Here is a 12,143-nt window from a genome sequence, read left to right on the forward strand (position 1 = left end):
AGGAGCAATCCCAGGTGCTCCTGCCCAAGCTGGTACTGTCCCTCAAAATAGCACCCCCTAGCTTCTGCAGACAATCCAGTGTAGAGTTTGCAGAACTGGGGGGACAGGTGGGGAGAAGGAGGAAGCGGCGGCTTAACTATTGAGCCAGGGCAGCTACTGAGCTACTGGCACTAACATCAGACATTGAGGATTTTAGAGACTTTTACTGCTGGCGCCCTAAGCCAGTGCCTTACTTGGTCCAATGGTTAAGTTGGCCCTGCAAATCATAGCAAAGATTTTTGATAGCAAGATGTATGCCTCATTCACAAATCCATTCTCATAGTAGAGACCTGTTTCTTATCATAGCTTCAATTTAGTTTCAAGGAAAAATAGAACAGATAAAATTACCCCTCCAATATTAGCTTACATAAAAGCTTTCTGAAAAGAGCTTTCAAAAAGAAAAACAAAAAATTCCTCTTGGAGAAATAAAGACTGTCCTAAAAATCCCCAAGACAGAATCATCAAACTGTAAAAATCACTTGCATATTCTTCCCCACAAAACCTTTACAAGCAATTTTGCAGTCAATGCTCACCATCCAACAACAGACTTGTTTAAAAAAATTTCCAGTCAGTTAAAAATTTGAAACCAGGCACTTATCTTCCACTATCCATTGTCAGAACTTATTCACTCCATCTGGGATTACGCTCTCATTATAATATCCTTCACTAATGCATCTGACACCAAACAAGGGGCCCTTGTTTTGCTCAAGGAGCCTTTCTTGGAGTCAGATGTATTAGAGAAGGAAAATGATTGTCAGGAAAGAGTTCTCTTGAGCAGCTGTGCACTTTCACAAACTATTTTCTATGTTCCAACAAGATACATGAAATAGCTTGCTCTTAAGTGAATGTATAAGCAATTCAGGAATCGAAAAGCATCCAGAATTAAAGGATGGGTGTAGGGAGGGGGGTGGGGGTGGGGGGAAGAAATCAACTCATCACATGTGCAGCCAGCACTTACTTTGTGGCTATTTGAATGTCCTGGATGTTTTCCCTCCACTTTCCTATGCTTGGATAACGAAGCATGTTCATGATTACTCTTGTTTGTGGCAGTGCTGGTTACAGGTGTCAAGTTGTTTCTGCTGCTGCATTTCTTTTGTGCCATCTTTGCTGGATCTTGGGAGATCTGTACTGAAGACGAAAGTGGTGGCAGCAGTTCCTTCTTTGAACTGGCAGAGGAAGTTTTGGAAACCCTAGCAGAATGAAAGATTTGCATTTCACAATTATTTTTTCCTTTCTGAAAATGCCTAATTGGCTTTTTTGTTATTTCCTTAAAGATGTTTTTTGCCTTAATTGCCAAATTTATATATCTAAGTGCTTTAAAGATGAATTATAATCAAAGAATTCATTACAACCCAGAAGTTTAGGGACTTTCTGAAATTCTAGAACATATGCCAACAATAAAGGTGGCGCAAGGTGAAAGATGTTCAGCATCATTGTCCCTGAAGAATGTTTACATTAAAAAAAAAACTCACTCTCTTTGAAAACTGATAACACACACCAAGCAGCTGTCAGTAAAGACAACTGAGAGTGAAAATTAATTTATTAAATAATGTTAGGTAGGACCATCAAACAGCTTCAGATAAGCTGCTAACAGGGCTTTCATTTTATACATGTACATCACATGTTCCTTGAAAAATATCTCATGTCCATAATCACTTTTTATAATTTTTTTAATCCACTAGTATAGTTGGTGTGTTACAATACATAATTGAGAATGTCTTTGAGCAGATAGGTTCTTTATATGGTTTTAAATGATAAAAAATGGTTATGGTCATTATTGAGTGTATAACAATAAATTTAAGAAACTAAATGGTTAATTAAATAGTTAAATATAAAACAACAAAACCATTGAAGGAACCAGCTGAACTGTAGAAAAATTGTAGAAAATAACTTACTTACCGGTAATTCCTTTAAACCAAATTTTACTGACGGGAACAAGCCTCAGAAAATGGAGTAATTAATTTCATACTAGAATTTCTTCCAAGAGAAGAAAGAGTTTTATTCTCTTTACTCCTGATGACATCACAGGCTTGAACCCGTCCTTCCTACCATTATTTAGACTATCAATTCATTACTTAATAAATTACTTTATTGATAATTCATAAATTAATTCCTTATTAATATCTTCTTATTAATCTAATCTAAATCTTAAACAATTCATCAAAATTTAATACTCTTAGTCTTAATACTCTTTTAGAGAACCCTTAGCTAGTTATGAGATTTTAATAAAAACTCAATGGAGTATTAAAATTTGATGAATTGTTTAAGATTCCTCACTTTCTTTTAAGATTCAAATCAACTCTGTGATTAAGAAATGTTTTTTCAATTTACGCATGTTGAGAAGGGTCAGACACCTTTTTCATCAACATCACTTCTCTATTTTGGTTCAGTCGATTATTCTTTCTCACCTCGATTATTGTAATGCTCTTTATCTTACTATTACTAAAATCTGTCTTGCTAGACTACAATTGGTCCAGAACACAGCTGCTAGATTGATTTTTGGGAAGTGTAAGTTTGATCATGTGACCCCACTGCTTTATAATCTTCATTGGCTCCCTGTATATTTTAGAGTCCAGTTTAAATGTGTTTGTGTCACTTTTAAAATCCTCTGTGGTATTTTTACTCTCCTAGTCCTTTTATCCTGGAACTCCTATAGATTCTCTTTTGCAAGGGGTGACCAACAATTAAAGCTGTCCTGTCCATCTAGTAAAGGTATTAAAAGAATCAAGACTCTTAGCCAATCTCTGTCTTTTAAGTTTACCCAGCTCTGGAACGACCTTCTACTTCGTTTAAGAAGTTCTGGCTCTCTTTCTTTTTTTCATAAGCTTTTGAAAACTATTTTGTTTACTAAACATTTTGGAAACTAATCTTCTGATAACTTTCTATATGCCTTTACTAGCCTAACTTAATCGTTGTAAACCAAGTCGAGCTTTCCTAGATTGAAGTCTCGGTATACAAAACTAAACATTAGATTAGATTACTCTCCCATTTTATTAAAGTCTGTATGTTTGAAATCTAGGACTTTAAGTTTTGTGTGTCTGCTCTCCACTTTAGCTGTTATATCAAACCAAACTGAAAAAAAAATGAGCATCTGGCATTACAATAGTCAAAATGGGGTAATAACAAAAATTGAACAACCAACCAAAATGTAGGAAGATCAAAGTATTTCCTATTAGACCTGAGCTATCTCAATAACAAAAAGGAGGTTTTTATCACCTTGTTGACCTGTACATCCAGGAAACTACTAGAGTGGCTAATATGAAAATATTTGTGCAACACAGTATTTAAAACCACCAAAACTCTGGTTAATAACATTTTCTATGTATACTTCCCTATGGTCTGTTCTTCATATAAAATTCAACGGCAGGCTGCAGTTTGCCTACCCCTGGTCTAAAGTAAGTCATTTTGTGTTGTGAAGGCTCGCATATAGTTTTTGAGGCTCTTGGAGAATTAAGGAGATTATTTTCCATCAGAACAATGTGGCCAATTATTTACCTTCTAAGCTAAATGAGTCCCGTCGAAAACAGGCTGAAAAAGTTCCAGACCCCAGATAATCACAAGACAAATGAAGGAAGTAGAAAATAAAAGCAAAAATGAGGAAAAATAAATCCCCAGAGAAGGAAATGTGAATAAAAGGAAGCAATGCCATCATACAAAGAAGGGATAACTGCCAAATCATCCAAAAACCCAGCACTTACTTGATTTTGCTTGAATCCTTGTGACTTGAAGATGAGGATTTTGTTTCACTCAATTTTACTTTTTTGCTTTCAGAGTGTTTCTCATGTTCTTCCCCCTATTGTTATGATAACCAAACATTTACGAATGGAGACTTTGGAAAACAAATGCATATGTACTTTATATCTTTAACAAAATTCAACACATTTATACAAAATATCTATAAAAAAAAGAGCATATGCCAGAACTTATAAATCTCGAGTTCTTAGCACAATTCAACTAGTAAACCTTTTGAAACAGACGCTAAGCCATGCTAAATTAAAGCAAAGTCCATCATGCCCAGAAAATGTAGCCTCCTTTCTCTGAGAATGTATGGGGGTAACACTGTTTCAAGGGTTTTTTTTCTTTATTCCACTGCAAACCTGATGTGAATCCTTTGAAGGGCATGAAGGGGATCAATCACTACAAGACCCAAAAAGATGGCTGTTAAAAAATTACTCTGGACATATGATAGGTATCCTTCCCCACATCAAAATAAAAAGAAATAATTTTAGTGCATCTTAATAAAATACATTTTTTCAGAGTAATAACCTTAACACATAATATGTAGCATATAACAGAGAATAAAACTTCTACCCATTCCTGGTCAAAGTAGATCAGGCCACAAACAGGCTCAGCACCTGGCACTACAATGCACATGTGTACAACTCCACAATGCAGAAAATGTTGTTGCACCATTTCAACCAAAACCTACTGACGGTAAATACCAAGTACTCACCTGTAACAGATGTGGACAGTGGAATACAATTCCTTACAACATGGATTATGTCACTGACAGAGCTTGACGTAGGAATAATGCTTTAGCCTAGGCTTCTAGAACTTTTGCACAGGTTCCCCACTCATGTACACCACTTCCAGCCTGACAACGTTACACAGGACCATTTCAGTCTATCTGATAGCTCGGATTGGTATAGAATGCATCTCCTTTGGGAGGTGGGAGAGTATGTGAGAACTTGAATACTATTGTTCAGCTGCTACAGTAAAGTAACTTGATTTTCTCTGATAAGTGGGGAAGGGAAAAAGAAATGTATGTCATAACAAGCTGACAAATGGACAGGTTTTTTTTTGCCAACAAGCTGTTTTTCTTATTTGCCGCCCTTTTTTTTTTTTTTTTTTTTTTAAATAAATGAAAGGTAGCCTGAACTGAAAGAAATGGGCCAAGGGGAAGGGGAGTTAGATTCTAAATCTACTGTCATTTCAGGATTCTTGTTCTAAACAATAGTGAGATGTAAATGTATGGATAGAAGTCCATGCTGCAACCCTAAAAATCTGACCTCAAGTGAACTACTGATACTGCCATAGCTCTGACATTATGAGCTGCGACATGACCCTGAAGAATCAGGTCTGCTTGGGCATAAGGGAAGGAGATGCACCCTGCAAGTTCTACTGTCTACAAAAAGAAGACATTCTAGGTTAGCCACTTCGGCTGACAGGTCTTTAAGTGGCTGAAAATTAACTTTCATCTGTTGGGTTAAAAGTAAACACCACTGAGGTCCCATGGCATTGCAAGCAGGGTTACCAGCTGTCCAGGGAAACCTGGACAAGTCCTCTTTTTCAAGGACTGTTCAAGGTGCCCAGACATTTTTAAAAAATGGGGGAGTCTGTCTGGGACTATCTGGCTTTCCCAACTCCCCCACCTACCTCCTCCCCAGGACAGGCCACCGTAATTGAATCTTCAGGCAGCTGGCAGCAGCAACTAGATAAGCCTGCCACTGCCAGCCTGCACTGGAAGCCGCCTCTCTGAAGGATGGAGACTGACTCTGAATGGAACCAGCTAGATGACAACCTGGCTGATACAGCAAAAGGATTGTAGGCAACCTTGGAAAAGGATCCTTGGTCATATTGGCCCAGGCTGTCTAGAACCCAGGGTTTGGAGGAAAATTCCAAAGTAGCTTCCTCTGGTTTATTTTGCCACAACAAAAGGGACAGGCCAATAACTTATAGTGCATCTGCCATGGCAAGAGTTCACTATATTCTTAGACATCTTCATCAGACTTATCACAGAAAAAAAATCATAACTCTGAACTGCAGTGTGTTAGAACTCAAGTAACAATGAGCACTCGTCACGTCAAGGCAACCTGTTCCAGTCATTCTCGTGAAGGACAAGAATTCTATAGCTTACTCAGGTTGTACAAGCTCAAGATTTGTGATCACTGTACAACTAGGGAGAGTGTAGAGCAGTGGTTAAAGCTACAGACTCAGCACCCTGAGGTTGTGGATTTAACCCCATGCTGCTCCTTGTGACCCTGGGTAAGTCACTTAATCCCCCCATTGTCCCAGATACATTAGATAAGATTGTGAGCTCATGGCACAGACAGGGAAAAATGCTTGAGTACCTGAATAAATTCATGTAAACCGTTCTGAGCTCCCCTGGGAGAACAGTATAGAAAATTGAATGAATGAATAAATAAATAAATAAGGTGAAATTTGCTATAGGGATAGTCTGTTATACCTTGCTTGACTTCCTTGAAGGTGTGAATAAACATGTGGATAAAGGTGAGCCGTTTAATGTAGTATCTAGATTTTCAGAAAGCTTTTGACAAAGTTCCTCATGAGAGGCTCTTGAGAAAATTAAAGAGTCATGGGATAGGTGGCAAAGTTCAGTTTTGGATTAGGAATTGGTTATCGGATAGAAAACAGAGGGTAGGGTTAAATGGTCATTTTTCTCAATGGAGGAGAATAAATAGTAGAGTGCCGCAGGGATCTGTACTGGGACTGGTGCTATTTAACCTATCTAATATAATAAAATGCTAGGCCGCGCATGCGCACTAAAAAATCGTGTTCCCTGATCCCGTCGCGGAAACACGATTGCGCATGCGCGGTTTTCACACATCGGGCTTACCACCGCTGCAGCCAGCTGAGGTCTATGACGCAGCTCAGCCTCTTCAGACAACGCCGCTCCTCCTCTTCGGGCAGCAGGCTCCTCTCCTCTCAGTGCAGCCGGGACAGAGCTGTGGCGCTGATCGCCTCCACCAGTCGGGCAGCCAGCCGCCGATCTCCAGCGGGCGGGGTATCGGAGGAGAGGGATCGCGGCCGCTCAGCGCCCCCACCGAGGAGCCCAGCAACTTTCCGCCCACCCGGTGGCGATTCCATTAGCGTGTGCAACAGTCTTCACACGCTCATTCGGGCCCTTCTCCTACCCTGATTTGCTCAGCCGCGTTTCTGATGATGTCATCAGAGACGCGGCAGAGCAAATCAGGGCAGGAGAAGGACCCGAAGCAGCGTGTGGAGACTGCTGCACACACGCTGCTGGAATCACCACGTTTGTAGTTGGGCCCGCGGGAAGGGAAAGTGGGGTAGAGGAAACGCTAATGCTGCTGCACAGGGAACTGCTGTGGAGGGAGGGAAATGGAGGGGGAGGCAATGCTACTTTGGACAGACAGAGGGAGGAAGGGAGACAGAAAGAAAAGAAGAGAGACACAGGCGCAGGGAGATACATAGAAAGACAGACGGACAAAGGGGGCCAGGGACAGAGACAGAAATAAAGACAGCGGGAGTCGCGTAAGGGGGTGTGCGGGATGTGGCAGAGGGAACTTTTCCAATGGGTGCAACTGGGCGGCTGTCGGGAAACTATGATCAGGGGCAGAGCAAGGTAAGTGTATCATAGGGATAAGAAGGAGGAAGGGGGAGAAAAAGGAAGGGATGCCTATTGCTGGATAGGGGGAGAAGGAAAGAGGTGCTGATGGACAGGGGGTGACGAAAAAGGAACGGAGGCCTAATGTTGGACAGGGGGCAAAGGAAAGAGGTGCTGCTGGACAGGGGGGAGGTAAAACAAAGGGAGAAGGGCTGCTGCTGCATAAGGAGAGCTGTGAAGGGGTAGTGATGGACACAGGGGAGATAAAAGGAAGGGAGAATGGACAGGGGGAGCAGGCAAGGGGTGGTGGTGGACAGCCAAGGAAAAAGAAATGCAGAAAGAAAAATAACAGCTAAGGAGAGAGAGAGAAAGAAATAAAGACAGACACACACACACATATATTCTAGCACCCGTTAATGTAACGGGCAATAAGACTAGTTTATAAATGATCTGGAAACTGGAATAACGAGGGAAATGATTACATTTGCAGATGACACTAAACTATTCAAAGTTGTTAAAAAAAGCATGCAGATTGTGAAAAATTTGCAGGCAGACCTTAGGAAATTGGAAGACTGGGCTCCAAGTGGCAGATGAAATTTAATGTGGACAAATGCAAAGTGATGCACATTGGAAAGAATAACCCAAATCACAGTTACCGAATGCTAGGGTCCCACCTTGGGGGTTAGCACCAAAGTAAAGGATCTGGGTGTCACTGTAGACAATACGATCAAACCTTCTGCCCAATGTGTGGTGGCAGCTGTGAAAAAAGCAAACAAGATGCTAGGAATTATTAAAAAAAGGGATGGTTAACAAGACTAAGAATGTTATAATGCCTCTGTTTCGCTCCATGGTTCAACCTCATCTGGAATATTGCATTCAATTCTGGTCTCCTTATCTCAAGAAAGATATAGTGGCACTAGAAAAGGTTCAAAGAAGAACGACCAAGATGATAAAGGGGACGGAACTCCTCTCTTATGAGGAAAGACTAAAAAGGATAAGGCTCTTCAGCTTGGAAAAGAGACAGCTGAGAAGAGATATGATTGAAATCTACAAAATCCTGATTGGAGTGGAACGGGTACACGTGGATCAATTTTTCACTCCGTCAAAAATTACAAAGACTAGAGAACACTCAAAGTTATAGGGAAATACTTTTAAAACCAATAAGAGGAAATGTTTTTTCACTCAGAGAATAGTTAAGCTCTGGAACGCACTGCCAGAGATTATGGTAAGAGCGGATAGCATAGCTGGTTTTAAGAAAGGTTTGGACAATTTCCAGGAGGAAAAGTCCATAGTCTGTTATTGAGAAAGACATGGGGGAAGCCACTGCTTGCCCTGGATCGGTAGCATGGAATGTTGCTACTCCTTGAGTTTTGGCCAGATACTAGTGACCTGGATTGGCCACCATGATGACAGGCTGCTCGGCATGATGGACCATTGCTCTGACCCAGTAAGGCTATTCTTATGTCCAACTGACACCTGAACAGTGTTCATTCAAAGCAGTTAAATAACTTTTAAATTCTAGTTACTTCTATTTCCAATTTTACTTAAATTCTATCTTTGTAAAATAAAACCTATATGAAGAGGTAGATATAATAGGATTATAAAATGATTCTTACGTGTAGAACCCACAGGAAAAATTCTAGCACTACTTAGTGAATCATGATGTATCAAATATATTCAATCTCCACTAAGCAATTTTGATAATGGTGTAAATCAGTGGTCTCAAACTCAAACCCTTTGCAGGGCCACATTTTGGATTTGTAGGTACTTGGAGGGCCTCAGAAAAAATAGTTAATGTCTTATTAAAGAAATGACAATTTTGCATGAGGTAAAAATCTTTATAGTTTATAAATCTTTCCTTTTGGCTAAATCTTAATAATAATATTGTAATTTATAGCTAAAGAGACATATGATCAATAAACTGTTTTATTTTACTTTTGTGATTATGATAAACATATAGAGGGCCTCAAAATAGTACCTGGTGGGCCACGAGTTTGAGACCACTGGTGTAAATGGTCCTCAGTATTCACAACACAGCGGCAATGCCGATTGTTAGAGTTGGCAGCTTGTTAACCCAAGAGGGTCTATTGAGCATGATACATCCCAGGACCGTGAGTGATATTAAATAAATCAACACAGCACAACAATCAATAAAATACAAAAATCACAACTTAGTGCAATTTCTCTTGTGAAGTTGGTCATTAAATTAATATGCATCAAATGTCACAAGGGAAATCCCCTAATCCGAAGCCCCAAATTATTAAGGCAAATTTTACAGTTCAAAAATCAAAGAATGGTATTTATCTCCGATGGCGTTAAAATCCTTAATGAATAGTATAACTCACTAGTCCGTGCAGAATCTTAGCTCTACAGAGCTCCGTTACAGGAGCTCCTTCTTCAGGAGCAAAGCACTGGAGGACAAGAGTTGATGCCGGAGGAAGACTGGAACTTCTGATGACTGAATTGAAAATGGCGCTTTGGAGCTAAGATTCTGCACGGACTAGTGAATTATACCATTCATTAAGGACTTTAACGCCATCTGAGATAAGTACCATTCTTTGATTTTTGAACTGTGAAATTTGCCTTAATTTGGGATGTCGGATTAGGGAATTTCCCTTCTGATATTTGATACATATTAATTTAGTGACCAACTTTCACAAGGGAGATTACACTAAGTTTTGATTTTTGTATTTTTTTTTTTTCATTATTCTGTGTTGATTTTCACATTTATTTAATATCACTCACGGTCTTGGGATGTATCATACTCAATAACCCTTTTGGGGTAACATAGTAGATGATGGCAGATAAAAGACCTGAATGGTTTATCCAGTCTGCCCAACCTGATTCAATTTAAATTTTTAAAATGTTTTCTTCTTAGCTATTTCTAGGCAAGAATCCAAAGCTCTACCCGGTATTGTGCTTGGGTTCCAACTGCCAAAATCTGTCAAAACTCACTCCAGCCCCTCTACACCCTCCCAGTCATTGACGCCCTCCCCAGCCCATCCTCCCCCAAACGGCCATATACAGACACAGACCGTGCAAGTCTGTCCAGTAATGACCTTAGTTCAATATTTATTATTATTTTCTGATTCTAGATCCTCTGTGTTCATCCCACGCTTCTTTGAACTCCGTCACCGTTTTCCTCTCCACTACCTCTCTCAGGAGCGCATTCCAGGCATTCTATAAAGTAGAATTTTCTAACATTGCTCTTGAATCTAAGATGCCAACTCTAACAATCGGCATTGCTGCTGAGTTGTGAATACTGAGGACCATTTACACCATTATCAAGATTGCTTAGTGGAGATTAAATATATTTGATACATGATGATTCACTAAGTAGTGATAGAATTTTTCCTGTGGGTTCTACACATAAGAATCATTTTATAATCCTTGCTTAGCATTCTTTCGTATTGGGTTCCTATTTTGTAGAGGTAGATATAATAGTCATCTCAAGAGACCTGGTGGAAGGAGGATAATTAGCGGGACAGAACAGTTACCTGCAGATAGCAGGCAGATATTCTCACATGTGGGTGACCTCATCCACAGAACATGGTATGGACAGTGAAAAGTGTACTGTCACTTTAAACTCTGCAAAGCTTCGAGACTGCCCACACTACACATGCACGAATGCCTTCCCGCCTGATATCGGCTCATGGTTCCTCAGTTTTGCAAGTTAATAAGCCAACCAGGGGAGATGGGAGGGATGTTAGAATATCTGCCTGCTGTCTCCAAATAACACCTGTTAAGGTAAGTAACTGACCTTTATCCTAGGACAAGCAGGCAGAATATGTGAGACTCCCTAGCTTACTGAAATGGGATGGAGAAAGAGTTGGCCATTAAGAAGAAAATAAATTCCGTAATATTTTTTGTCCGAAACAACCATCTGATCCGAAATAGGATTCTAGACAATAGTGAGATGTGCAGTGGCGTACCTAGGGTATGTGGCACCCGGGGCCCATCATTTTTTGACACCCCCCCTATGTAAAAAAATATTTTTTGTAATGACCATGAAACAGAATAAATGGTCAGAATAGAAACAGGCAGTGAAAATTTTCTTATATTCCAAACATAACATAACATAAATTATGTCTGAATTGTCATGACATCAGAAGTACATATGGAGTAGTTGCAGGTGATGCTTGGGACAGTTCTGATTGTGTTAGTTCGGTTTTGTGTGTTTTTTGAATAGAAGGGTTTTTATTTCTTTTTGAAGGTTTTGCAGTCTGTGGTCGATGTCAATTGGTTGTAGAGTTGGGGGTCGAGTGTTGCAGCTCGAATGGCTAAGAGGTTGTCGAACAGTTTTTTTCTTTTGACGTTTTTGGTTGGAGGGTGTGTGAATGGTGCGTGAGTTCTCCTATGTCTGTTTGAAGTGGATTGAATTATTTAGCTGAAGAAATTAGTTACCCCCTCATCCCACACACATTAATTCTCTTCCATTTTTGTTCCCATTATAAAAAACACTGATAAGTTCCCAGAAAAAAAATACATTAAAATAAGAAGTGAAAACAAAGGCCCCTACAGATGAGAACATAACATAAGAATAGCCTAACTGGGTCAGACCAATGGTCCATCATGCCCAGTAGCCCATTCTCATGGTAGCCAATCCAGGACACTAATACCTGGTCAAAACCCAAAGAGTAGCAACATTCCATGCTACCGAACCAGGGCAAGCAGACACTTCCCCCATGTCTTAATAACAGATTATGGACTTTTCCTCCAGGAATTTGTCCAAATCTTTCTTAAAACCAGCTACACTATCTGCTTTTACCATAACTTCTGGCCACTTCATTTTTAA

At 39.9% G+C, this 12,143-nt stretch overlaps 1 protein-coding gene across 8 annotated transcripts in view; it reads right to left on the minus strand.

The window, feature by feature from the left end:
- The window catches only part of AFF1 (AF4/FMR2 family member 1), a 517,509-nt gene that overhangs the window by 62,554 nt on the left and 442,812 nt on the right, over window positions 1-12,143 (minus strand). For all 8 annotated transcript variants that reach the window (XM_033962847.1, XM_033962828.1, XM_033962809.1 and 5 more), the window contains 2 exons: window positions 3,738-3,832; window positions 998-1,229 (listed from right to left, as the gene is read on the minus strand). In XM_033962847.1, the coding sequence (XP_033818738.1) occupies window positions 998-1,229; window positions 3,738-3,832 (327 nt within the window). The remainder of the gene's footprint in view (window positions 1-997; window positions 1,230-3,737; window positions 3,833-12,143) is intronic.

Source organism: Geotrypetes seraphini, chromosome 1 (assembly GCF_902459505.1).
Source record: "Geotrypetes seraphini chromosome 1, aGeoSer1.1, whole genome shotgun sequence".
Taxonomy (NCBI): domain Eukaryota; kingdom Metazoa; phylum Chordata; class Amphibia; order Gymnophiona; family Dermophiidae; genus Geotrypetes; species Geotrypetes seraphini.